The 27,646-nt window shown below is 48.2% G+C and overlaps 2 protein-coding genes across 5 annotated transcripts; one reads left to right on the top strand and one right to left on the bottom strand.

Moving 5' to 3' along the window:
• The first annotated feature begins 901 nt into the window (after window positions 1-901).
• Window positions 902-13,105, top strand: Mindy1 (MINDY lysine 48 deubiquitinase 1). 3 transcript variants are annotated; one of them, XM_087624099.1, is made up of 11 exons: window positions 902-1,512; window positions 2,527-2,740; window positions 5,393-6,189; window positions 8,145-8,202; window positions 8,611-8,675; window positions 9,206-9,364; window positions 9,675-9,777; window positions 10,640-10,782; window positions 11,762-11,953; window positions 12,240-12,392; window positions 12,595-13,105. In XM_087624099.1, the coding sequence occupies exons 3-11, from the start codon at window positions 5,695-5,697 to the stop codon at window positions 12,673-12,675; spliced, it is 1,449 nt and encodes a 482-aa protein (XP_087480225.1). In that variant the 5' UTR covers window positions 902-1,512; window positions 2,527-2,740; window positions 5,393-5,694; the 3' UTR covers window positions 12,676-13,105. The 3 variants fall into 3 exon arrangements, with proteins under 3 accessions (XP_087480225.1, XP_087480220.1, NP_001020289.1); XM_087624094.1 differs by lacking the exon at window positions 2,527-2,740; NM_001025118.1 differs by lacking the exons at window positions 902-1,512; window positions 2,527-2,740 and having other exon boundaries at window positions 5,546-6,189.
• A 171-nt stretch (window positions 13,106-13,276) lies between these two features.
• On the bottom strand, window positions 13,277-23,698 carry Anxa9 (annexin A9). Of its 2 annotated transcripts, none has more exons than XM_087634555.1 (13): window positions 23,219-23,408; window positions 22,690-22,780; window positions 22,212-22,308; window positions 20,243-20,337; window positions 19,908-20,021; window positions 19,588-19,678; window positions 18,413-18,492; window positions 18,193-18,252; window positions 17,344-17,425; window positions 17,116-17,211; window positions 16,968-17,026; window positions 14,177-14,299; window positions 13,277-13,884 (listed from the first exon to the last, which is right to left on the bottom strand). In XM_087634555.1, the coding sequence occupies exons 2-13, from the start codon at window positions 22,762-22,764 to the stop codon at window positions 13,822-13,824; spliced, it is 1,035 nt and encodes a 344-aa protein (XP_087490681.1). In that variant the 5' UTR covers window positions 22,765-22,780; window positions 23,219-23,408; the 3' UTR covers window positions 13,277-13,821.
• Window positions 23,699-27,646: the final 3,948 nt, after the last annotated feature.

Below are 27,646 nucleotides of genomic sequence, written 5' to 3' on the forward strand. Positions count from 1 at the left end.
TAGTCTGGAATTGTAATCTTTCTGCTCAGTTTTCTGAATACTGGATTCACAGGCCTCGCTTGGTTGGGACTTCAAATTACAACATCGCTGTATATATTATTTAATAAAACAGCTTCCCTTGTTAGGTGTTTTCTTTGCTTGTTTTTCTTTTCTTTTTTTTAATTCTCCCTTTTACCAAACTGACATATCGTGATCAGTGTGTTTGTTCACGCTAGGAAAAGATTACCATAATCTTTGACTTGTCTTCTTAAAACCTACAGTCGTGCCAACTCTTCCTGCTTCTTCATAGCCTTTCTCCTCCTACAGCCTGAGCAAATATCTCCTCATACGGTTCTTGGAGTGTTGCAACCGTGACTTTGCTTCCTGGGTCTCTGTTGCAACTGTTCTCTCAGCTTTCGGAGTTGATTGAAGCCTTATCCTTTGGCCGTCACATCAATAGAGTTTAAAGAAGCCTTCAGAACGTAAGGCTAGATTCCAACATCCCTTAACTGCCACTTGTATATCCCAGGGCAGACTACCGAGGGAAAAAATGTCCCTTCATCATAACATGTTCCCTCATCTTTTAATCTATCCGCAGATTTTCCTGCTTCTCAGGCAAGTGAGAAGAGGCAGAAGAGCGTCTTCCTCACCCTCGACCAGGTACACAGTTAAACTAATTTCATTCCTAGCCTTTAAAAAACATATAGGGAGGAAGGGAAGCCTTGGAAAGGTGCTCAGGGGGCTCCAGAAAAATAGGAGTGGGAATTTTCTTTGCTATTAAACGAGTAAATATTGCAAACACAACGCTCTTCCGCCCTGCTTCCTTAGCTCCAGAGTAGAGGCTGCGGCCGGCCGGCATCCAGGGAGGTCTAATCAGCTGCTGCTGTCCCGCCCTGCTCCTCCGGGCTCTGCCAGGCCGCCTGCTTTTCCCGGTTCTCACCGGAGAGGCACACGCGCTCCGTCCCTTCCAGCGGCAGGCGGAGGGAAGAGAAAGGGTCTGTTGTTTTTCTCTCTTCCTTTCTGCGGCTCACCGGGCTGCTGACCCACTCCGACAGCCCTGATGGAAATCCTCGGTGGCTGAGCAGGCCCCTCCTCCTCCAGGGACTGCGTCCTTGGCTAATTTGTCTTTGTCCGGACCTGGGGGAAAGAGGGAGAGAGAGAAGAAAAAGAAAACCCACAAACTTCCTTTGAAAGCCAGTTTGTAGGCAGGGCCTGGAGCGCACGCCGGAGGCTCGCTCACTTGGGAATCTTAAAGACTCTGAAAGCCGTGGGGGATCGCCTAGGCTGAGCTCTGCTTGTCCTCGCCCCCAACCCTGCTCTGACACCCCGGGTGTTGAGTGTGAGTCCGGAAGTGGCCGCGACCCAGGCTGGACGCCGCGAGAGTAAACCCGTGTCAAGCCGTGTAAGCTCCGGGGCTGACAGCTGGGAGGCAGCTGGCGCAGTCGGAGCCCCCCAACGATGTCCCCTCCTCCCGCGTCGAACAGCCAGAGTTGAGTCCTCTCCTAGTGCCGGAACCTCATCCATCTCTTTGAGGTAAAAACTTTGTTTTCAAACTATCCTCTCCACCTCGTCTCGCAGCTCTCCCTACCCTCTCTGGGGAAAGTTGACACCTGATGTCCCATCTGTGCTCTCTAAGCCTGGGTCGCTTACAGGATCCCAGGCACCCGGAGCAGTAAGAGATGGAGCAGTGAAAAAGATGCGTTCTCTTCATTTCCCCATTATAAACAAACCCAAACCGTCTCCTAGAGAGCAAGAATTGCAGGGTTTGCCTTAGTCTAGAAGAATCTCAAAGCATGTTGGCATGAAGAATTGCATTCAGCCGAGAAGATTGGGTAATACCAATAAAGGACTTGAGGGGAGAAGGGTCCTGAGGGCGTGTGATGTCTTTAAGTGCATACCTCTTTAATACGCTTTCCCCAGTGTGTAAATAGTAGCTGCTGCTGACTAGGAAAGGACCAGAGTGATTTGACTCCCTCACCGGTCACCATAGGTAATTCCAGGAAGAAAGAAGTGTAGGATTTTGACGGAAGAAAAAGAGGGACAGGGCTGAACACCCCACCCCCACCCCGCGTTTGTTTGAGTACCCCCCCCCCACATGCTTTCCTTCTCTGAAATAGGCAGTGCCCTTCCCACCAGGAGTGGGCCTTGCAAGGTGAAGTCCTATGTTGCTCTTCCTACCCCACCGCTGTCCCTTTCACTGAGACCCCACTCCCCAGCCCCGCCCGTGGTTTCTGGTCGCTCCTTTCTTTGGCCAGCTAGCTTTCCCAACCCCCACTTAATTATTGATTATTTCTAGCCTGGGGTAGAAAATAAGCCGCGCTTGTCTTTAGGCCTTTTAATATTTTCCAGGCATGGCCTCTGCTTCAAGGTTCACTCTAAGTGCCATGGAGGGGCAAGAGATGTGGAGGGGGCGGAGAGTGGAAGGCCACTTCCAAGTAATTTTTGCTACTCTAACTCTAAATTAACAAAATATAAATCACCTGCAGCTAGCACAAATTATATTTGAGTAAGGAGAATGATCAATTTACTATATTTATATTATTTCAGTAACTCCAATGTTTCGCTTGGAGCCCAGGCAGACCTTGAACTCAAGGTCCTCCTGCCTCAAGTCCCCTGAGTAATAGGGATTGGAAGGCCTGAAACACCACACCCAGCTGATACTCCTGAAGGCTTTGTCAGAAGTCCCAAGTCTTGACAGTTTGCAAGAAGAAAGCAGGCAATCAGATCTGCCTGTCTCTGCCCACAGGTGCTGGAATTAAAGGTGTGTGCCACTGTGCCCTGTGGTACCAGTCTGAGAGAAAAAGATTCTAATTGATTTTAATTTCTCCTGGCTTTATTTCTGTAATGGTGCTGGAGATCAAACCCAGGGCCTTGCATGTGTTAAGCACATGTCCTGCTAGGTTATACCCCAGAATGGGTGTATGTTCTGTTAGTGAGCAGGGAGGGGAGGAAGGAGGAGCAAGGGAGATTTCCAGAGGCATCTGCAGTCCTATCTGGACCTCCTTAGTAGCTAACAGGAACCGCCTTTGTCACTATACACACCTGGTGGAGGTACGCTTACACACTTAGGAGTGCTTGCCTCTGTGTGTGTGTCGTGTGTGCTTGTCCCCCATGGAAGCCGGAAGAGGACAGCAGCTTCCCTGGGAATTGAACCGTGATCCTCTGGAAGAGTACTGCGTGACTCAACCGGGGAGCCACCTCTCCTGGGGTACTTTAATGTAAATCAGTGAGCAGCAGTTTCCCACTCCATATAAACATTGAACAGGAGACAATCTCTGGGCACAAGCACTGCAGGAAACAAATAGGATGTAAAGTTGCCACCTCTAGCTGGTGAGCACTTCCAGAGGAAGAACTGTGGAGAGTCTTTTGCATGCCCCCTAACTAACGCTGTTACCAGTAGTAGGATTAGAACCTGTGCCTCAGGCAGCCCTAACAAGCCAAGTTAGTTTCTTGTCTTCAATACGCCAACTAAAGGAGCTGAACTGGTGGACACAGGGCCAGCCAGTGAGGTGGCCAAGGCTCTAGCTGCCTGATGACCTGAGCTTGAGCCCCAGGTTCCAGTGGTGGAAGGACAGAACAAACTTGAAAGTTTCCTTCTGGCCTCCAGGTGTGTACACACAGACACTAGGTAAATATAATAAAATTAAAATAATCATAGTGAAAGGTAGAAAAAAAAAGCAGAAATTTATTCAATGTGGCCACATTAGGATTAGCGACAAAGAGATTTGGTGACATCCTAAGTCTATCTTCACAGTCCTAAATGAAGGGTAAAGTTTCAGGAGAGAGCCTGCTTTCTGCACAGCTAAACTGCCTAGGGCTGGTCAAGGTGTGGTCTGCCCGTCATCCACTTGGGTTGTTTGGGCCTTAGCCTTGCCTGCAAGGTTGTTAGACAAGTTGTTAGAATGCTATTGAAGTCTTTTCCTGGATACAGCCTCCTCTCTGGCTCGAACAGTGTTTTTCTCCTCCAGGCTTGAGATTCCTGGGGGAATCCCAATGGATTCCTTGGGATCCATTGTTTCAATGGTCAGGTTGACAGTGAGATGAATGAAGGGCATGAAGTGTCTCTTTAGAACAGTGGTTCTCGACCTGTGGGTTGGGACCCCTATGGAATTGTTGACCACCCACCTAAGACTATAGAAAAACACAAATATAACCTTATGATTCCTAACAATAGCAAATGACAGTTATGAACTAGCAATGAAAATCATTTTATGGTTGGGGTCACCACAACATGAGGGACTGTATTAAAGGGTCGCAGCATTAGGAACGTTGAGAACCCCTGCTTTAGAAGATTCTCAATCCTTTCAGGGATGCCCAGGTAACAAAGTTGCTTATCTGACACTGATTCAAGTCCCATGAAAAACTGCATTTCCTTTCCTTGACAGGAAGCCCCTCCCTAACCTTTTTGCTGTGACTGGTTTGGTATTGTGTGAGGTTCAACCTGGTCTTGTGTGGCCTCCAGGGCCTCCAATATCAGCACATGGGTGACTGAAGTTGGAGCATCACCAAGAATTCTAGGCCACCGGCTGGCATGGTGACACCCACTTTTTAATTATAGCACTCAGGAGGCAGGCAAGTGGATCTGAATTTGGGGCTAGCCTGGTCTACATAAACCAGCCTTACCTACATAATAAGACCTTGTCTCAATAATTAAATAAATTCAGAGTCCTGGGGCTGGAGAGATGGCTCAGCGGTTAAAAGCACTTACTGCTCTTCCAGAGGTCCTGAGTTCAATTCCCAGCAACCACATGGTGGCTCACAGCCATCTGTAATGGGATCTGATGCCCTCTTCTGTGTCTGAAGACAGCTACAGTGTACTTATATACAATAAATAAATCTTAAAAAAAAAATTCAGAATCCTTGGAGGAAAAAGATTTCTTCTCCCTTACCAGCTTGGCACAAAATTTAAGAACATGGTGTTACTTTTTTATATCTTTATCTACCAACCATATGGCGACTATTCTCTGGTCCCTTGGGTTAGCAGGACAAAGGTAGCTTGTCCCTAAGGACACCAGCTATGTGCTCAGAATGTTCTGGGAGGGACAAGGTTTGTTGTCTGTAGCTGACAGGATGCTTTTAACAAGGCGGCCTAAATATCACCCTGTTAATAACCATAAGGGTTGTTTGGTTTTGTTTACTGGTTTGTTTGCTTGGGAAGCTACTCCATCATCCTTCTGGGCTTTGCACTTAACCTTTATGTTCTGTCTTTTCTTAAAAAAAATGTTTTATTCTATTTTGTGTGTATATTTTGCCTATGTGTCTATGGTAGGAGATCCCCTGGACATGGGGTTACAGGTGGTTGTGAGGGTTCCTGTGGATGCTAGAAATTGCCTCTGGAAGAACGACCAGTGCTCTGAGCCATTTCTGTAGACCTCTCTGACTTTTCCTCATTCTCTATCATTTTCTGTTTCAGGGAAGAAACCAGTTCCACCCAGTATCTTTCATCCTTTCCAAGACTGGAAACCTAAGTCCAGGTAGCCACATCTGGTCACAGCAAGTCAGAGGTTTGGAATCAGCTGATACCTGTTTATACTGAGAAAAACTTAATCTAGAGCCAGAGTGGCCTACCCTGTTCACTTTGTCTTTTCTTGTTTCCTTTGCTCTATAATTCAATGACCTTATTGGCCAGGTCCTTTTGCACACTAGAATAGCCCTAGGCAAGGTCTCTGAGGTCACAGAGCAACTTCATTCCCCTCAGCTGACTCTGTACCCACTATGGAACAACCTCAGGCTGAGTGCCCAGCCCCCAGTAAGACCAACAGTGCAGAAACTGTTGAATCTGAAAAGCACGAGGCCCTGTCTGGACCAGAAAAGCATCCTCAGGACAAGGACGGTGCAGATGCTGCACCAGAAAAGCATCCTCAGGACAAGGACGGTGCAGATGCTCATGGGGAAGCAGGAAAACAGAAGTCAGGAGACCAAACTTTGCCACCAGTCCAGGATGGGGGAAATCTTGAGTGTCCTCCTCCTGAAGCTAGTTCAAGTCCTCCTGGGCCAGCTTGTGGGATACCATCTGAGGTAGAGACAACAGAGGCATGTTCCAGGCCGCAGCAGCTTCCCCAGTCCCCCAGGATCCAACAGCCTGATCTAGATTTCTACTGTGTCAAGTGGATCCCCTGGAAGGGAGAACGGACCCCCATCATCACCCAGAGCAGCAATGGTCCTTGTCCTCTCCTGGCCATCATGAACATCCTCTTTCTGCAGTGGAAGGTAAGTCAAAGAGTGTAAGGTGCCGGGCAAGTAAAATGTTCACAGATTTGCCTTTCAGAGACGCTTGGTTTACTCACGTAGACATTCCTCACAACGTCGTGCTATACAAAGGCCACTGTAAAAGTAATTCTTCAGGGGGTTTCTAAACCCCCTTTGTTCTCAAATAACTGCTAGACATTTCTACACCTGCTTTAGCCTGTTTTAGGTCCGAAATAAAGACACGAAGACCTGGTATTTTTATTACACACTGCAAACCTAAACTGGGCAGGTTCTGGGCTGTTCTAATGTTCTGCCTGCCTTGACCCACTCTGGTCCGTGTGTGTGCGTGCATGTGCATATGTGAAGACATAGACACCTTACCAAGCGGAGAATGGTTAGGCCAACTATGTTCCAGGATCTACTAGGAAATCCTCTCCAGTAGGAAAACTTTGGGATTTTTTTTCCAACCCATATCAGACGTGATGTGGTTCTGGGCTAGGCCAGGAGGGTGGCACTGTGAGAAGTCCCAGAAGGTTCTTGAGAGCATTGGCCAGCAGGCCAGAGCCAGTGCTGATAGGTAGACCTATGTAAACTGGCCATGGGTGCTGGAAACTTGAGGGTCACTGAAGCCAGAGTCACACAAGGGCCAGTCTCTTGTCGAAGTTCTCTTGTAAAAGGGTATCAATGCAGAGCCTTGAGATTGTCCTGGAGTGTAGCAGTGTGGTCCTAGGAACCACCTTCAAAGTTCCAAGTTCTTATTATTCTGATAATAGTTTTGTGCTATTCACTGAGAAGTCAGGGCTGTCAGAGGCTGGCTCATTAGTATATCACAGCCTGCCTTGAGACTGGCTCTGTATCTTGCAAGAATTACATTATTCTAAGTCACATAAAATGGTTTCACCTTTGTTTCTGATAGTCAGAGAGACCTCTTATGCAAGGAGTGGGGTGGGAAACACTGGTACTAGTCTTCTAGGACCCACCTCCTCCATTCTGATTTCACTCAAGCCAGTTTTAAATTTCCAAGTCACTCTTAGGTGCACCCCTGTCTTCCCTACTCTCTCACTCTGGGAATACCGGGCAGTATCTCTGTTTCTTCCCTCCCCTCAGCTTTAAGCCCCTTTCTCCCCATTCTGTTCTATCATTAGATTGTTGTTGTTTTTAACAAAAATCTCAATCATTGGATTTTACCAATGAAGACTGGGGAACCGGATGCTCGGGTGGAAGCAGCAGAGAGGCAGAGAAAGCTCCCAAATGACCTCCTCCTCCACTGATGTCCCAGCAGCAGTGCCCTCTCTCCTACTGCCTCGTAGACTTCCTTCAAACTGCATGTCCCTCCCTCCCACTTCCGCTCATCGATATCCATCCTGACTCCCTCTTACTTTCCATGGCTTTTCCTTAATCCTATATTCACTTCCTGTCAGCTGGCTGCTTGCTCCACCCCTTGACCTATAGTTGACTTTGTTTAATCCTGTTTACAGTATTCAAGCAGAAACCTCTTGGCTTAAAACTGTGTGAGTCACACCACAACTAGAAACAGGTTTTTCCAGTAAACAACACAATGTCGGGGTTCACAGTGTGATCAAATGTCCCACAACACCCATCTCTCTCCTGTCTCTGTCTTCCTTGTTTCCTTTGTTTGTTTGCTTTTTGTTGTTGGTTTTGGTTTTTGTCTCACTTTGTAACCTGGATTGGCTTGGAACTCACTCTGTAGGCCAGGCTGGCCTCAGACTCATAAAGGTCCACCTGCCTCTGCCTCCCAGTGCTGGGATTAAAGATGTGCGGCACCACGCTCCTGAGGTTTTGAGACAAGGTCTTACACTGTAGACCAGGCTGACCTCACTCCTCCTGCCTCTGCCTTCTCTATATTGGGATTACAGTGGTGAGCCACCGTGCCTAGCTTGGACCCCCCTCTTGCTGCATGTTCCTCCTTCATTGCTGGTAGTGAAAGTCACTTATGACCACCCGTCTCTCTTCAGGTAAAGCTGCCGCCTCAGAAGGAAGTGATCACATCAGACGAGCTCCTGACACATCTTGGTGAGTGATGTGGTAAAGGTCTCTCCTTTGGAGCTCTGATGTGAGATTGAGGGTAAGGAAGACCCTGCGTCTTTCCTGTAAAGCTGGAGTGTAAAAAGCAAAGATCAAAGGTTGAGGATCTTTCAGTTAAGCCCCAGTTCTGCCTAGAATCACTACCCCTCCCGCCACGATTCCTGGTGTGGGGATCAGACGTAGGCCTTGACCATCCCAGGCAAGCACTGTGTCATAGACATTATATTAGATGGGTCCTACACCTCTATAAACCTATTTATTCCTCTAAGAAATGAATACTCTGGATTGGAGTTTAAAAATCTGAGGTCCTGTGCTATTACCCCCCAGAAGAGGAGGAACCAAGTTTTGGGGACAACTAGCAGGCTAGGGTAGGCTAATGAGTTTCCTGTCTTACAGGAAACTGCCTTCTGTCCATCAAACCCCAAGAGAAGTCTGAGGGCCTTCAACTTAACTTTCAGCAGGTGAGGCAAGAGGGCAGTGGATGGGGTCTGCAGGCTTATGAGGGGACCCAGGACCTATTGAGAAGCCCTTGAAGCTAAAGGGCAGTGGATGGGGTCTGCAGGCTTGCAAGGGGACTCGACCTACTGAGAACTTTTGTGGTTAACTTCTCATCTTGGTATCTTCTCAGTGAAGAACGACATCTCTCTGTCATGAAAACAAAAAGATGTTCATTTTTGTATAAGATAGAGGATTAAGGTAGCCCTGCGTAGTGATGTATATTGATGTATGCCTTTAATTACTTGGGAAGCAGAGAGAGGTAGATGTCTGTGAGTTCAAGGCCAGCCTAGTCTACAGAGGGAGTTTCAATACAGCCAGGGCCACGTAGTAAGTCCCTGTCTCACAAAAGGGAGGTTGGAGTAAGAGGCGGTGAGTGAAATGAGTGGTTTGTAAGAAAGACAGACCTGAAAACCTGGGACTGCTGATTTGTTTCTGGATGGTGGGTGTGAGGGAGGAAAGGCTAGACCAGCCATCTTGTCTTTTCTCCCACCAGAATGTGGGCGATGCAATGACGGTGCTCCCTAAACTGGCCACAGGTCTGGACGTCAATGTGCGATTCACAGGCGTCTCAGACTTCGAGTACACACCGGAATGCAGCGTCTTTGACTTGTTGGGAGTACCTCTATACCATGGCTGGCTCGTGGATCCACAGGTGAGAGCGGGAGGCCCTGGCAAATCCTGGACAAGGTTTTGGGGCGGGGTGGGGCATCTGGGAAGAAAATGGTTGGATTTGTTGGAGGAGGGGTAGGATTTGGAGATTGAACTGATCCAGGATTCCTTGGATTCTAGTGTTGGGTGGAGTCACATCCCAGGACAAGGAAATCACACACAAATGAGATCAGGTCTTTGGACATCAAAAGTTCAGGAATCTTTGATCATAAGAGCCACAGTCCAATGGGTTTGGTTCATTTCCTTCCTTTAAAAAAAAGTGTATTTTTGCTGCACCCCATTCTACTCCCCAGAGTCCTGAGGCTGTGAGTGCTGTTGGGAAACTGAGTTATAACCAGCTAGTAGAGAAGATCATCATCTGTAAACACTCTAGTGACTCCAACCTCGTGACAGAAGGTAATGCTGATAGCCCACTTCCTTGTAGATCTCTCGTGGAGGGAAGGCAGTGAAGCAGGCGTGCTATTGTGGTTGTTTTGTGTTATAAGAGAGAAAAAAAAAAGAGACCTTTTTTTTCCTTTTTGATATAAGGTCTCATTCATGTAGTTCAGGCTAGCCCTGAAATCACTACATAGCCCAGGCTAGTCTCAAACTCCTGATCTTCCTGCATCAACCTCCTGAGAGCCCAGGTTACAGATGTGCACTCCACTCTTGCTGTGTTGGGTGCATGTATAAATAGCCAGGCTTTAGGAAGAGTTTTTATCTCAACTCTGAGGACTGAGGTACAACAGGTTCTCTCAGCTCAGGCTGGCTTTGGAGCTGAGGATGAATTTGAACCTCTGATCCTCTGCCTCCAGTATCCAAATGTCAAGATTACAGACATGCATTGCCAAGCCTGGCTTCAACTCTGTGTGTGTGTGTGTGTGTGTGTGTGTGTGCGCGCGCGCGCGTGGGCGCTGCTGGGAATCAGATCTGGGGCCTTGTCATATAGCCTAACACTGAACTGCTCCAGCCTGAGGAAGGGGCTTCGCAGAGTGGGACTCAGGAGAGCACCCTAGGGCTTTTTGACAAACCTCCTTATCTTGGACTTTGTTTTATTTGCTTTGGAGAGCTATGCTGGGGGTTGTGGGGACTTTAATTTTTATTTTGAGGCAGGATCTCTCTATGTGGGCCAGGCTAGGCTGGAACTGCTGTATGAAGCAGAGATCAACCTGCCTCTGCCTAGCCAGGCTTGGGACTAAAGGCGTGCACACCACGCCCAGGATTGAGCCCAGCCCTTTTGATTTGGTTTGGATTCAAGCCGAGTCCCTCCTTGTGGCAGGCTTGATTGCGGAGCAGTTCCTGGAGACCACCGCAGCTCAGCTGACTTACCATGGCCTGTGCGAGCTCACAGCCACTGCCAAGGAAGACGAACTTAGCGTCTTTTTTCGAAACAACCACTTTAGCACGATGACTAAGCACAAGGTGATGGGGACTTTGGAGGCGGGGAGCAGGGACCATGTCATTTCCCTGGGCCTCTTTCCCTGGGGTCAGTGTGTCAGGCAGGATAACGTGGGTTCAGCCATGATAGCAAATAACCACCAAGGTCCATGTGGTTTACCACAGTGTTTGTTGCTAACTCATGATACATGCATGTTGAGTGCAAACTGGTTACACCTTGTGCCACACCATCTTTACCCTGGGACTCCGGTTAAAAGGCCTTTATATATGCAGGAAAAGAGAGTGACAATGCATTCATTCTCAATGCATTTGCCTAAAACTGACACTGACCAGAGCAGGTCCTCAGGAATAAACCACAGTCAAAGAGACAGGAGCGTTCACCCTCTCCCAGGAAGGGCAGTCGGAAGTCTGGTTAGGAGCGGAAGTTCTCTAGGAATGGGGTAAAAGAGAGAGCACTGGTTCTGCCTCCCTCAGTCCCATCCCCCACCCAGCCTATCCCTCAGCCTTAGCTGGCCTAGAACTCGAACTGCCGCCGCTGGCCTTGCCTTGAACTTCTGCTCTTCCTGCCTACATTTCCCAGGGTAAGATTGTGCACCACCACGCCCAGTTTTTCTGGTTCTCAAAGGGTTTGTATTTATACACATCTGAAAACACAGAGAAGCCAAGGAAAGGTTGTAGAAAACTGTCTCTGGTGTGATACCCTAGCCCCAAGGGTTCCTTAACTACAGCACACCCATCTGTGTTCAGATGTCCCTTCCTGCTCCCCGTAGCCACAGATATCTAGGAAATACTGGATACTCAAGAGTGTCAAATTCCAGTCAGTACGCAGACTGTAAACTGCTTCTCTGTTACCTGACCCACCAGTTTGCTGTCCTTTTCAGCTTGTGAGATGGGTGTGTAAGGCAGAGTGTCCTGGGGGTCGGACTTAGGGAACTTGGGTACTTGTCAGACACTTGCTCCAATACTGAGCTAACTTCTGGCCTTGGCTGTCTGTCTTTTGCAGAGTCACCTGTACCTACTGGTCACTGACCAAGGTTTTCTACAGGAGGAGCAGGTGGTGTGGGAGAGCTTGCATAACGTGGATGGGGACAGCTGCTTTTGTGACTCTGACTTCCACCTAAGTCATTCCCTAGGCAAAAGCCATGGAGCAGAAGGTGGGAGTGGCTCTCCAGAGAAGCAACTGCAGGTAGACCAGGTGTGTGGGGCCTTTGGAATGGCACAGAATCCATTGGCACCGAAGCTCTACCCTCTAAGTGACCTTTATGCATTCTATTGGCTGGAGGCTGTCCAACACCCAAGCCTCTTCGAGTTGCCCTGAAGTCATCTTCTTGCTTGGAAGGGACTGATTTTCAGGCACCACAGATAACATACTTGACAATGTGTTTTACCAGAGGGAGTATTTGAAGGAAACTTGGTTTGGAGGTTTGGCCTGAATCTCTATCTTTCTGTCTTAGTCCATTCCTGACTTGCTTTCTCTCTAGGACTACCTTATTGCCTTGTCCCTGCAGCAGCAGCAGCAGCCACAGGGCATGCTGGGTCTCAGTGACCTGGAACTGGCCCAGCAACTTCAACAAGAAGAGTACCAGCAACAGCAAGCAGTTCAACCTGTGCGGACCAGGGCCCCTTCATCCCCGGTGAGCCTGCCCTTCTCCTGGTAGGCATGGAGTGCCTACTGTTTCTGTATGGGGCACTGACCGGCTTGATAGAGAATGCATATGGTCTCTGAACAGGTCTGAAAAGTTTCCCCCCATAATCTGTGCTACCATTGATGTTGAACCCCGATGCCTGTGACCTCTACCAAGGTTATTGGATAACTAATTGCTAAATCTCACACAGGGTAGAGGAGCCACATCTGGACGCCCAGCTGGGGAGCGGAGGCAGAGGTCGAAGACTGAGTCAGACTGTGTTCTGCTCTGACTCCGCCCCATACAGCCTGCCCCGCCCCTTCTTTCAGAGGCCTTGACCGGCAGGACCCCGCCCCACCTCAATCCTTGAGGCATACAGGATAACCTGTATGCGCTATTGGGGATCAGAACAGTGGGTGCCAAGATCAGACTTGGTACCGTCTTTGCCCTTGTACTGCTATCTTCTCTTCCTCTCATCCAGGGCCACATGGGTATGGGTTGGGTGAAGATCTCTGGTTCCCAGTCCCCTTTCCTGGATTAGTCACATGGATATGCCGACCCAGGCTGCTAAGTGAGACACCCATCTCCTGTGTCCTTGCCTGTCTGGTTGTTCCTGGGCTTAACCGCACAGGCCTGTCTTTGTTTTAGGGTTTGGTTTGGGTTTATATCTTTATTATTTTTAATGCCTTCCTAGGGGTTTGGAAATAAAACTCCTTTCCTGAGATTTGCGTTCCTACCCTGGAGCAGTGGGGTTAAATATTTGACCCAGCTGAGGAATGTGAGCGGGGAGGAGCGGGGAGCCGAGAGGTTGCTTGTCATTTCTCACAGGGCCAGCAGGGGGAACCCTCTTTCCGGGTTTTCGAAGGTGTTCTGTGGGAAGTAATGCTCTTCACTCTAGTTGGAGGTATATTTCCAAATCCCTGTATTGACAAAATGAGTTGGGGGGATGTTACAGTTCTTAGTTGCCCGAAATTTCCTGGGGAGGAGACCCAGGCATGGGGTGTCTTGATAACTGTTAAGTGCAGTGCCGGGGCAGAAACAGGGCTCCTGTTGAATGACTGAGTGCACTTCAAAGGCACCTCAAACTCCTTGGCCTCTTCCTGCTCTGCAGCCTGCTCCCCAAAACTTTACTCCGGAAACATAAATCTGCCAAGGCATTTGACTGCCAGGGAGGTGTTCTGGCCTTTGGAGGGACTGAGTAGGCAGACAATCAGAGACCTCCCTTACCCCTCTCTAGGATGGTGCTAGAAGACGCCACTTTGAGAAGAGGGAAATCCAAAGATAATTAAAGAAATTAGAGGTCCGGCCTCAAAATTAGAGGTCCGGCCTCAAGAGGAAGTTAGGGCGTATGGTGTTCCTTGAGGTTCTTCCATGTGTTCAACCAAGTATGGGGAATCTCAGATTTCTGAATGTCATGTCAGGGTGGGTGGGGAAGGTCTCAGATGTCTTCTGCTCTACACAGGGCCAGGAGGGCTGAACGACAGTCCCCTCCGACTGCATCCTGCGGGTAAGGGAATCAGTGTTAGAAACACGTTAGAAACTCATTACCACCACCTCCATCCAAGCAGTCTAACCCCACGTACTGCTGACACATAGCTCATCGGCAAGGAAAGACCTCTCCCTGTGCCTGCAGTCCCACACTGTGACGCACGCCTTTAGTCCAGGCACTTAGAGAGCAGAGGCAGGTGGATCTCTGGGTTTGAGGCCAGCCTGGTCTCCAGAGTGAATTCCAGGACAGCCAGGGCTACACAGAGAAACTCTGTCTTGAAGGGTAAAAAATAGCTAAGTTTTACCTGGAGAGAAGAATAGAGAGACTTCCCAAATTTCTTCTTGAACTCAGCCCGAATGCTTAGAAGGTCACTCTCGCTTCGGGAGATAAGGACCCGCATCAGCACTCGGAAATTTGGCTCAGTTTCCTGGTAAAGAAACATGTTGGGAAGCATGTGGCAGGCAGTCGGGAAGTTCTCACTAAGAGCAGAGGGTGGGTAGGAAGCAGAGGAAAGATAGAAGCAATAAAGGAGCCGAAGTTGCTGCCCACCTCACAGGATAACAGGTAAGTGTCTTTTTTAGTACTTTCTTGTGGCACTGATGGATCAAAGCCAGGGCCTTGAACACACTAGTTACCACTAGCCTTTTTTTTTTTTTTTTTTTTTTTTTTTTTCTTTTTGAGACGGGAACTCAGTGTATATTGCTGCCTGGCCTCAAACAAGATCCAGATGCTGGGATTAAACGTGTAAGCCATTACAGCCCAATGTTTGGTTTTATGTGAGTGCGTGTGTGTCTGTGTGAGCCTATGCCAAGTTTGTGTAGATGCCTACGGACAGCTTCATTTCTCCTGGAGCTATTGTGAACTGCCCGACATGGGTGCTGGGAATCAAACAGAGGTCCTCTGGAATAGCATGGAACCCTTAACCACCAAGCCATCTCCCCACCCCATGTTTTTGTGTCTCGTGTACCCCAGACTGACTTTGAACTCGCTATATGACTGAATTTTGAGATGGGTCTCATCGGGTAACTGGCTGGCCTTGAACTCAGAGATAGAGATTCACTTCCCTCTGCTTCTAGACTAGACTTGAGGTGTGGGCCACCATGCCTGACAAGTCTCCAACCCATCTTCTTTCTTCTGCTTCTCAGATGCTGGGATTGCACATGTATATCTCCTGGCCAACATGATGGGCTCTGACATTTATATCAGAGAATGTGGGTCTCATAATCTCAATAGACCAGGACATGTGTTAGCTCCCTTTTATGTGTGTGCCTTACAGGCTTAAGTGCTAAGCTCTAGCACTAAGCTCCTCCCAGCTTAGTACACCAGAACTCAGATAAGCACAGGTCTTCAGATGAATTCTGGATCTGACTCATAATGAGCCAGGCTTTCTCACTAAGCATAACAATCTGTTGTCAAGATGGATATCTCAGTGATTGAACAAGGGCGTGTACAGGCTTCCTTTAAACAGTCATCCATGGGGCACCGTGCCGAAGGCTTCTCTGTCTACCAGAGTGATGGCACTAACCTTCCATGTACCACACAGTCCTTTTTAAATTTTATTTTTATTTTATATGCATTGGCGTTTTGCCTGCATTTATGTCTATGTGAGTGTCAGATCTTGGAGTTGCAATTATGAGCTGCTATGTGGGTGCTGAGAATTGAACTCAGGTCTCAGGAAGAGCAGTCAGTGCTCTTAACCACTGAGCCATCTCTCCAGCCCTCCTTTTTATTTATTTTCTTGTTTTTGCTTTTATTGTTTGTTTGTTTTTTGAGATAGTGTTTCTCTGTGTATCCCTGGCTGTCCTGAAACTCACTCTGTAGACCAGGCTAGCCTCAGACACAGAGATCCATCCTCCTCCTGCCTCTGCCTCCCAAATGCTGGGATTAAAGTTGTGCACCACTAATGCCTAGCTATTATATTCCTTTAAATACAAGCATGTGTGTGCACACACGTGCACACACATACACATAATTACACACTGTGCTTGTTCCATTAGAGAAAAAGAAGAAAAACAAAGAGATCATAATGCCTTCAGCACTCTGGGCCCCTTGCTCCACACTGGCTGGATCCATGTATTTCTTTTGGTTTCTCTGTAGTCTTGGCTTCCCTGAACCTCACTCTGTAGTCTGCCTCCTGAGTGTTGGGATTCCAGGCATTCACCCCCATGCTACTTAGTATTCTTTCTAGGGCAGCGGTTCTCAACCTGTGGGTTGCGACCCCTTTCCCAGGGGCCCGCATGCATATCAGATATTTACATTACAATTTAAAACAGTAGCAAATGACAGTTATGAAGTAGCAATGAAAATAATTTTGTAGTTGGGGTCACCACAACATAAGGGACTGTCTATATAAAGGGTCGCAGGTCAGGAGGGTTGGGAAACCACTGTGCAAAGTGTCACCTTTACCTCTAACAATAGCCATACTGGACAAAGGTTTTGGTAGACATTAAGGCAGACCTTGGCTTCAGTGAGCGCCTAGTGAATCATCTTAGTTCTAACCAAAGTGGACTCCTCTACCCATTACAGGACAGCGTGTAAACACGGGGAGTAGTTTGTAGGCCCTGAAGGGCAGTGAGTTCAGTGTCGATTGGAGTTTTGGTTCCTTTGAAAAAACACAGAAGTATTTTAAGAATGTTTTCATCTAGTCCCAGGTGTGAGGTGTGCGGCTGCTTCAGTGGCTGACTGATTTGCCTCGTGCTCTGGTGAGGGCATTTTGCCAGCTGCAGTTTCTGTGGTTTGGGATTCTGGACTTTTCAGAGGGTACACACATGCTAGGGCCCCGAGAGGTGGGTGGGTTATTAACTGGTCGTGTTGATCTAGGTCTGTTAAGTAGTCATGTGCAAAGAAGAAACAAGAAATTAGACATTCTGAGTGAGAAGATCAAACTTAGCCCAAGAAACTCGATCCCCCTAATGAGCGGGAAGTAGTCTAACATGATGCCATGCCCTTTCTGACGCCTGACAGTATTCAGCAATCTCTCCTTTTCTCTGTCCTTTTTCCTCTTATCTTGTGTTAGGGAGTTGAAAGGGTGGAGGAAAGGAGAAGCCACAAAGTAGACAAGCTACAAGGCATGGCGGGAGCAGAGCGCCTCTTACCTGGAGGGCTTGGTGGAGTTTGTTAGCAAAGTACAGTGCTGTGTTTCTCATCATGGAAGCTAGAGGCAAAGAGGGGGAGGACAGAGCCATGTCAGAACCACAGCATCCCATCGAGGTAAAACTCCATGCATCCTGAGTAGGTGCCTACCTAGGCTGATCAGAGCCCGCTGGGCATCTCCATGGAAACAGTTCCGGATAGCATCCTCCAGTTCTTGGCCAGTGCATCTCCGGTACAGATCAAACACTTTTGGTATGTGTGGGAAGTGGTTAGAGAGGTAAATTGGTATGTGGGGCTGTCACTTACCACAGAGAATGGTGACCCGCCACACTCATCAGTAGATAGAGCAGGCCGGGTGGGATATGGAAGCTTGGGTACCTCGGATGAGGTGTTCGGGACTGCGCTGTGTAAAGAGCAGGACCCATTGACCTGCACTGGGTTCTCCAGTCTGCTGGAGGGCCTGGGGAAGAGAAAGGGGCCAGGGAGTTAGGATCATTGTAACCTGGAAGCCACTGTTACTATGCCCCCATAGTCTGCTGTGATGAAGGAAACAGGGCTGATGGGGAAAAGGGACAGTTTAATCCCAGCATTGGGAGGCAGAGACAGGACGATCTCTGAGTTCAAGGCCAGCCTGGCGTACAGAGTGAGTTCCAGGACAGCCAGAGAAACAGGCAGGATTAAGAAAGTGGCTCTGCTGGGCTGGAGAGATGGCTCAATGGTTAAGAGCACTGACTGCTCTTCCCGAGGTCCTGAGTTCAATTCCCAGCAACCACATGGTGGCTCACAACCATCTGTAAAGAGATCCGATACCCTCTTCTGGTGTATCTGAAGACAGCTACAGTGTACTTATATGTAATAAATGAATAAATCTTTAAAAAAAAGTTAAAAAAAAAAAAAAAGAAAGAGGCTCTGCAGGGTTGGGGATTTAGCTCAGTGGTAGAGCGCCTGCCTAGCAAGCGCAAGGCCCTGGGTTCGGTCCCCAGCTCCGAAAAAAAGAAAGGGGCTCTACTCAGCTGTTCTCACAAGGAACTAATCCCCAAGATAAGATCTGCTTGTTTCATCCAGTGCCACAGGAGGAGAATCTGCCAGCAAATGAGACTGGAGGCCGAGGCAAGGAAGGTGGGAGAGTTGCAGCACAGATGGGTACATGGGGTCCGGACCTAAGATATGGTCAAGGAGGGAGTCTACAAAGTGTACAAGACGTACAAACTTTGAAATCCTACTCACCTGCACATCTTGTTCCTCCAAGTTGTAATCAATGACTCCAGAGTAGCTCTCACGAGCCCCCTAAGAGGAAACACTGTCCTCAGAACTCTTGGAAGGGCAGAGTTCTGTCCAGACCCTGGTCTCTCCGAAGCTCTGCCTTGTCTGTCACAGGACAGCAGAGCTCCCTACCCTGGCCCTTTTGAGGAACACAAATCCCTTTCCTGTTTAGGCCAAGCCTCACCTTGCTCAGGGCCAGAAGCAGGTCCTGCAGGATGCCATTGGTCTCAGTCCTGAGATCTTCCTCAGCCTCCACCTGGAAATCTGGGGAAAGGGCAGGGCTTTTTGATTCCTGATTTTCTTGGGTAGAGAGCTTTAGGACTGGCCAAGCACCTGACCTACAGGACCCTAAGGGTCTTCTCTCTCTCTCTCTCTCTCTCTCTCTCTCTCTCTCTCTCTCTCTCTCTCTCTCTTTAATGATTTATGTTTTTATGTGTAGGTGCTGGGTTGCCCAAGGAAGCTAGAAGAAGTTATCAATCAGCCAACCAGCAGTAATCAGTTTGGGAATCCCAGAGTATGAAGAAAGCTAGTCAGGCCCTAACCTCTAATCCATGTCCAAGAAGTGATGTGTGAGGCGGGTATGAAACAGAGAGTGGGGGTTGGGGATTTAGCTCAGTGGTAGAGCGGTTGCCTAGCAAGCGTAAGGCCCTGGGTTCAGTCCCCAGCTCTGAAAAAAAAAAGAAAAAAAAAAAAGAAAAAAGAAACAGAGAGTGATCGGGAAGGGGGAGAACAAAATAATGAAGACTGTAGCATGTGTACATGTAGTATGTAGTATGTATGTAATATATATATATGTGTGTGTGTATGTAGTATGTAGCATGTGCTGAAAAGTATTTCATCTACATGAAGCTATACTGTCAGTGGGGGGCCGGGGGAGGGGAACAAGATGGGATCAAGGGAGGTAGGAAAGGGTTAAGAACACAGCAGCAAAAGAAAACCAAAGATGGTGTGTCGAGGAGAGGGTGGGAAAGGCTACTCTCAAATTAGTAGGTGTGGCTGTGTCAGGGCCAGCACACCTTAGAAAAGGCCTCCACCTGCCCCCCAGGCTGCAGCCTTGGGATGTGGTTTGATGGTAGGGACAGCAAGGGGACCTTTGAGACTGTTACGGTGCCTAATGTCATTACCGTGAAATTTGCCCTAGGGCTCCAGACAGAGTTAATCATTGTTTTTCCTTTAATAATTACTTATGGCTCTTTCCCCTGGGGAGACTGAGGCACAGGCAGTGGAGGAGGGGAGGAGTGCTGGGTGGAGCAGAGACCTTGAGAGAATAGATATTGGTCAGCCAGGGTCCCAGGTCTTCAGGGACTGTAGGAGAGTAGTGGTCCCTTCCGCTCTCAGGGACCCCTCATATGATCTTACCATGTTTATACACTGCCAGGCACTCCTGCAGTCGGGGTGCTGCTCGGGTGGCCAGGATTTCCAAGGCTACATCTTCAGCAGAACCAGAGGTCTGAAAGAAATTGTGAGGCCACTTGACCCAGCCATGTCATTAGCCCAGCAAGATGGCAGACACTGCTGGAGAGCAGGCACTAGCCATTTCTTTGTCTAAGGGTCATCGCAGGGTCAAGGGAGCCTCTAGGCCCACTCTCTGGAGAGAGGTCAAAGCCAGTCAACTTCTCCTTCTTCTCCGTTGGAGTTCTTGTTCCCCAGACACCCCAGCAGTTGTCTTCTCCTGGTACCTTCAAGGCTGTCCTCAACTCCTGGGCATCAAATTGGGCTGCAGGCTGTAGGAGAGCCACCACGATTTTCTCCAGGTTGCCAGAGAGTGCTGCCTGCAAGGACTTCAATAGATCCTGCGTAAATGGACCCCAGACAGACAGATATGTAGGTCAAGGAAGGCCCCAGAATCGTGGGAAGCTTTGGTTGATTGTTTTTTTTTTTTTTTTTTTTTTTTTTTTTTTTTTATCCCAGGTTTGGCCACCAAGTCCCTGATTAGCCAGGAGGGAGGAGCAGGCTGTGGCTGGATCTCAAGTCCCCGCCCTGTCCACAGCTCCTGGGATTTCAGTGGTCGCACCTGTTTGGTGCGCTCTTGGAAGGCTCGAGAAATGAGCTGTCTTTGCTCTCTGCTGCGATTGGTCAGTACATCCACAATGGTACTGCAGTCCACACCTAAAACAAGGCAAAACCAGGTTGCAACCACAGAGTTCACAGTTGTGAATTCCTGGCTCCTTGGGGAAGAGAATGAGGTCTAGAGAAGGGAAGGGAGGACTAAGGGCTATTTCACCCCTACTTTCATTTGTTCTCTAAGGAGATGCTAAGAAAATGTCAAAATCACCATTTAAAGGGCTGGAGAGATGGCCCAGATATTAAGAACATGTAGTACTTTCTCAGAAGACTCAGCACCCTCATTGGGTGGCTCATAACCACTTGTAACTCTAGCTCCAGGGGATCTAGCATCCTCTGGTCTCCATGGGTACTACCCTCACAAGTGCACACATATACACACGCACACACTCAAGTAAATAATACATCTTTCAAACGTCGTGGAAAGCTGGGTGGGATGACACACACCTGTAACCCCGCCCTGGGAGATGGGGAGGAGGCTGTGGTGTTCAGCCATTAGGTACACAGTGAGCTTGATGCTGGCCTGGATTACAGGAGGGAAGGAAAGGGAAGAAGAAAGAAAACCAATATGGCAGATGGTGAAGGTGGCAGTGACAGCACTTTAGTCCCAGCACTCAGGAGGCAGAGGCAGGCAGATCTCGGAGTTTGAGATCAGCCTGGTCTACAGAGTGATTTCCAGAACAGCCAGGGCTACATAGAGAGACCTATGTTGAAAAACAAAACACACACACAAAGAAAAAAGGAGGAAGGAAATGAATGAATAAATGGATCTTACTTAAATCCTAATTCAGGCAAGATTGGCCTAGGTTTAAGAAAGAAAAAAACCTGTAAATTAATGAAATAAAACATAAAAGGCCTTTTTGGGTGGGGCCCACTCCTTTGGTTAGAGTCCGGGATCTCCTATTATAAGCTGTGTGACCATGGGCAAGCCTCTTAATCTCTCTGAGCCCCGGTTTCCTCATGTGCAGAATGGCATAATAACCCTGACCTCACACAGGTGTGAGGGTGGCCATGACACATCACCCCAGAACCTGACATGCTAGAATCAAGCTCCCACAGGCACTCCCAGAACATGGCCACCTACTCCTTCCTGGCTCCTTAAAAATACTTTTTAAAAACATTTGTTTGTTTGTTTGTTTGTTTATTATGTATGTGATGGGGTGTTTGTGCTTGCCTCAGTATGTGTGAAGGTCAGAGGACGACCCCTGAGAGTTCGTTCTCCCATGAGATTCCTAGGTTCCTTAGCAACAGGAACCTTAACCCCTGAGCCTTCTGGCTGCCCATCTTCCTTTCTGACCTATAGATTGTTTATGAGAACGTAAACCTGGGGTTGGAGAGATGCTAAGAGCTTCAGAGCACTGGCTGCTCTTTCAGGGGACCCAAGTTCAATTCCCAGCAACCACATGCTAACTCACAACCATCTGTTCCAGGGGTCTGATTGCCTCTTCTGGCCTCTGAAGGCACCAGGCATGCTTGTTGTACACAGACAGACAGACATGCAGGTAAAACACCCATATGCATACAATAAAATAATTATAATAAAAACTTAAAAAGAGAGAAAGAAAGGAAGGAAGAAAGAAAGAAAGGAAGGAAGGCAGGCAGGCAGGCAGGCAAACCAGTTGTGTATCATAGCTCTTGCCTATAATCCCAGCTCTTGGGAAACTGCTGCAGGAGGATTACTGCAAATTTGAAGCCAACTTGAGATGCAGAGTGAGGTGTGCCCTGTCAGGTGTGGTGGTGCATACCTTTATTCCCATGTTAGGGAAGCAGATGCAAGTGGACCTGAGTTGTAGGATGGCCTGGTCTCCATAGTGAGTTCCAGGCTACGTAGGTTACAAATGAGGCCTATCTCTAAACGAACAAACAAACATCAGATCAGCAATGAAAGGCAGACCCCAAACATCAAGAGCATAGCTTACCTTGGCCTGCAATGGCCTTCAGCAGTCTTTGTACATCCTTGTCCACACTGAAGCTCAAGAACGTCCTGAGGGTGCCCAGGGTTCCCCAGGCCGCAGTCTGTAAGAGCAGGAGAACATGGCGTCATGAGGAACACGCCTGCCCACCACCTCCTTCCACTTTGTTCATTTGTTGAGTTTGTGTTTGGGAGATCAGAGGACAGCCCAACCTGAAGGACTGCCTTATCTCCTTCCATTTGGGTCCTAGGGATTGAACTCTGTCTATCAAGGCTTTTACCCAGTCACACTATCTCTCCACGGCCATCTCCACTTTCCTGTTCCCCAACATCTCCTGGCCCTCAAGCTGACGCACTAAAATTTATTGTTGGGCTGGAGATGTGGCTCAGTGGAGGGCACTAACCTGGCAAGTGTGGCCCCAAGAATGAAGTCACCAACACCACTGAGTACATAAGTACATTTCTGAAGTCCCAGCAATCCATACCTTGTCGGCAAGGCCCAGGGATCTGAGGATCTCCTGAGTCAGAGAGGTTCCCAGTGGTCCACAGCTCACAGACATGGTGCAGCTGGCTTCCCTGCAGAAGGAAACAGGAGTTAGCTGAGGAGAGTAGCCCACTTGGGTGTGTTGATGGCCCCTTATCTGGGGCTTGGCCTTTCTCAACCAATTCCTTTCCTTTGTTGCAGAAAATAACCAAACAAACAAATAAATAGTAAGTTACAGAACTAGTGCACAGGCTCATGAGGGGAAGAGAGTAGTAGGAAGGACCTAGCTTCTCGGCTTTCACCTTCCTATAGCAAGCCAGGATTGTCTAGGGAGGCTGTTGGAACCAGCATTCGCCAACCGATCTCCTCCAGCCAAGACCCCTGATCCCTTAGTCTGAGATGATGCCCTCTAAGGCTCACATCCCTCCCTTCCCCAGCCTGGCTCCTCGGGCAGCTGAGATGACACAATGATGGGTACAGGTGGAAGACAGTTCCTTATCATACTCTCTCCCCCACAGGTAAGACTGAACCTGCAAAGCAGCCTCCCCCGGCCCCCGGGGATTTCAGGTGGAAGCTTTAAGTCAGCAGGTGTAATCCGGGCTGTCCTTGTGGAACATGGGTGCTTGGACAGAGATTAGCCGCTGTCATGCTGGAAAAGAAACAAATCCACACCTCCCACAATCAGTAAATTCTTCCAACCCCAGTTCCAGAACTTACCCCAAAGGTGCTAGAGATGAGATGGGTATTATAGCTGGATGGCTTGACTGTGTAGGCACCAGCTCCGGTGAATCCTGGCAGAGAAGAGGAGGAGTGGACAGCCTAGGCTGAACAGCCAGTCAGATGACCTCTCTTGCAGACCAGCCCAGCTGTTGTCTCCAACTCTGGCCCCTCCCAGACGTGGGAGAGGACCAGGCTGTACAGGGTCTACAAGCAAACAAACACTTCCTTGCCTAGCATCTCTCCTCCCAGGAACTGGCCCTGAACCCACGCAAGTGAACTCTCAACCTCTCAGCCCAGCCCAGGACACAGGAGGCTTTGTGCGCTGCCTTCCCTGTGGGGCCAGGTTGGGACCACAGACACCTAGTCTCTTGAGTATTACTTCTGACCTGGCTCTACCTGGCTCCAGCTCCCTGGGGGTAAAAGGGGGGTTGGAGGTGGGGAGGTAAGGGGAATGCAGGTCAGACAGGCTCCAGGCTGATTTCAAGGTTGATAGAGAAGAACCTGTTGGGACACATACCATCAGAGCACCCCAGCCTGCACCCTACAGAGGGTCCCAGCCCATAAACTCCCGTGATTTTTGCCTTAGGAAAGCCAACCAGCATGGGTGAGGAGGCAAGGGGACTGTTTATATCTGTGAGGAAGGGCATAGGTAATCAGGGGTGGGAGCAGATCCAGAGTCAAGAGAGAAAAATGCAGAGAGGGTGTTCCCTGCAGACCAGCGCGGCACCCTGGGAGCACTGTACTCCCAAAACAGCCAGCAGATGGAAGAGACTCCCTCCCGGGGCCTGGATTTCTCCGACTCCTTCTGTCGCCTTTTACCAGTCAGTGTCCCCTGGCAGTTTGGGCTGCAAGTGATACAATCCTAACAGCCAAGCTTGAGGCTGTCAGCACAGAGCAGCAGGTGCACAGTCCCTCTGAGCCACAGGGACCCCAAGCAGCTGGCTCCTTAGGGTTTGGGACGCAATCTTTTTCCTGTCTCCAGACCTCTGACATTCCCCAAATCCAGATCTCCTTGATCTCCCAGAATCCTGGAAGGAGAGTGTTACTGCATTATCCACTGCTATCCCACAAAGGATGCAAGTTTGGGGACACTAGGAATGAAGATCTCTATGGTGACCATATTCTAAATTTCCTCACTAAAGTGGAAAACATACTTCAATTTTAAAACCAGAAGATGCATGGTCAGTCTCTAATTTTTATTTTATTAACTTAATTTGGGTTTTTTTGTCTTCTTCTTCTTCTTCTTCTTCTTCTTCTTCTTCTTCTTCTTATTATTATTATTATTATTATTATTATTATTATTGTAGTAGTAGTAGTAATAGTAGTAGTTGTTGTTGTTTGAGACAGGGTTTCACTGTGTAGCTTTGACTGTCCTGGAACTCATTCTGTAGACCAGTCTGCCTTGAACTCAGTAATCCATTTGTCTCTGCCTCCCAAGCGCTGGGATTTAAGGTGTGTGCCACCACACCCAGCAATATCTAATTTTTAAAGAATTCTCGGTTGTGCATGTACACACGGAAGTGAGAGGAAAACCCATGGGAGTGGTCCTCTCAGCATGAACTGTTCTAACAACGACACTCAGGCAGTTAGGGTTGCTGGCAATGCCCATATTTACTGAGCTCCCTTGTTTGTGGGAAGGTACAGGGTTTTATTCTATACCCCGGGCTAGCCTGGAACTCATGGTGAAGCCCAGGCTGGCCTTGAGCTCACAATTTTCTAGCCTTTGCCTCAAGTGCTGAGAATTACAAGTATGAGTCTTTAGCCCCAGCTCTGCCACTTGTTATATTCTATAATCTGAGCTAGACATTTCATAATCTACATGAACAGGGTGGCAGAGGGCTGGAGAGATGGCTCAGCTGTTAAGAGAACTGAACTGCTCTTCCAGAGGTCCTGAGTTCAATTCCAAGCAACCACTGGTTGACTGGGTGACTCATAACCATCTGTAATGGGATCCGATGAAGAGAGCTACAGTGTACTCACATGCATAAAATAAATAATCTTAAAACAGAAAGAAAGGGGTTGGGGATTTAGCTCAGTGGTAGAGCGCTTGCCTAGCAAGCACAAGGCCCTGGGTTCGCTCCCCAGCTCCGGAAAAAAAAAAAAAAAAAAAAAAACAGAAAGAAAGAAAAGGGTGGGTGGTAGAAACTGCAGGACTGAAGAGGTGGGAGGCTGGAGCATCTGTCATAATAAATGAAGCAATGTGTGTGATGGCTGATGGTCGATGGCAGCATAAAACCACCTTGTAAATTAGGGGTGTTAGATTAAGTAAATAAAAAAATATAACTCTCAATTAAATTAGTTCAGATAAACAATGAATAATTTGTTGGTATAAGTATGACCCGAATATTTAATGCGATTACTTCTGATAACATTATTTATTGTTTACCTGAAATTCTTTCTAATTGCATATCTCGAGTTCTATCTCACAACCCCCAGATAGGACTTAATCTCTACACTTGGCTAAAGCTGAAAGCCTGCAGGGCTAGACTTCCCAGAGTCAGGCTTCTGACTTTCTGTATGACGCTGGACAGGTGCAGGGACCTTTGTATACTCGGTTTCCTTATCTTCAGAACAGAGGCTGGAGGCAGGGCACTGGAGACTTGGTGAAGTGCACTGGCTGCTCATCCTTGCAGAAGACCTGGGTTCAGTCCCCAGCACCCAAATGGTAATTTACAATCATCTAGAACTCCAGTATCAGGAGATCCGATCCCTTCTGGTCTCTCCAGGCACCAAGCAAGCACATGTGGTTCTCACATGTGCATACATGGGAAACATGCACATAAAATAAAATTTTAAAAAATCTTTTTAAAAAAGCGTCTTTGCTAAGGTCTCTCTCTATTGCTTGTGAAGAGACATCACAACCATGGCAACTCTTATAAAGGATAACACACAACAGGGGCCGGCTTCTAGTTTCAGAGGTTTAGTCCATCATCATCATGGCAGTCTGCAGGCAGATGTGGTGCTTGAAGGAAGATCTGAGAGTTCTGTCTTGGTCTTCAGGCAGCAGGAAAAGATATATGAGCCACTAGACCTGATTTGAGCTTCTGAGACCTCAAAGACCACTCCTAGTGGTACACATCCTCCAACAAGGACACACTTCCTAATAGTGCCACACCCTATGAGCCTACCTGGACATTCTCTTTCAAACCACCACAAGCGTTTAAGTTATAGATTTTTGTGAGAATTACATAAATATATGGCCAGGTGGAGATGTAGTTCAGGGGCTGAGAGCCATTGCCTCACAAGGATGAGGCCCTGGTTCAATTCTTAGCAGCCCACCTCCAAATACATATAAAACAATTAGAAAAGTTCTTGCCACAGAGTACTAAGTATGCTTGTCAAAATGTTGACATAGGACAACTAGTATTGCTACTATCTTATTTCTTACTAGTAACTGTTGCTTCTAGGTTGTGGCGTCTAATCTCGGCGAGTTTCAGTTTTCCTGCCACTCTCCAACTGTGCCACAAGAGGGCACAAGTAACCATCGAGAGTATTAATAATAAATCACCTAGGGCCACTTGAAGTCCCTGACTCCACCTGAATGTATCAAGGGGCTCTCATAATCCACTGATCAGAAGTCCAGCAGCCTGAGAACATCAGGTTTCAGGGTGGACTTGGAGAGTTGCTAAGATAACAAGAAGTCTCAGGGAGAAACACGCACAACTGGCAGACGGGGTGACCTCTGAGGACATGCTGGAGATTGTTGCTTCGGAGATGCTGGGGATGGTGATGTAACCCAGTGTGCACGGCCTTGCCTTCTGACTCTTTTCAGAATTGATTCTGGCTCCGCAAACCAAGCAGCGCACAGTGAAGGGAGGGAGGGGGCAAAGGGAGGCACCCATTAGCCCAGGCCAAAGCTTCCCAAGGAACTACTAGCAAGAACTCGAAACTTCTCTAAATTCGGAGAAGTTTGAACTCTAAAGTCACACGGAAACCCAGTCATGCGGTAGAAGGAAGCCCTGGGGAGTATGTGTGCCGAGTCCGCGGTGGCTCTGCTGAAGCTTGAGTGGAATTTCACCGCTTTCAGTCTTACCTTTTACCAGTCACCTTCAGACCTCATGCTCTACATTTTAGGATTACAAACTTGATGGACATCTCGGAGAAGATTTCCTCTGAACCTTTCTTATGGATTTGAGGAGGGTGGGGACTTCTCACACCCGAGGAGTTTGAAACAGAATCCAGGTGTTCCAATGTCTCTTTTTCTTTTTTCTTTTCTTTTCAGTTTTTCCAAGACAGGG

The sequence above is a fragment of the Rattus norvegicus genome, chromosome 2 (genome assembly GCF_021556685.1).
Source record: "Rattus norvegicus strain SHRSP/BbbUtx chromosome 2, alternate assembly SHRSP_T2T, whole genome shotgun sequence".
NCBI lineage: Eukaryota > Metazoa > Chordata > Mammalia > Rodentia > Muridae > Rattus > Rattus norvegicus.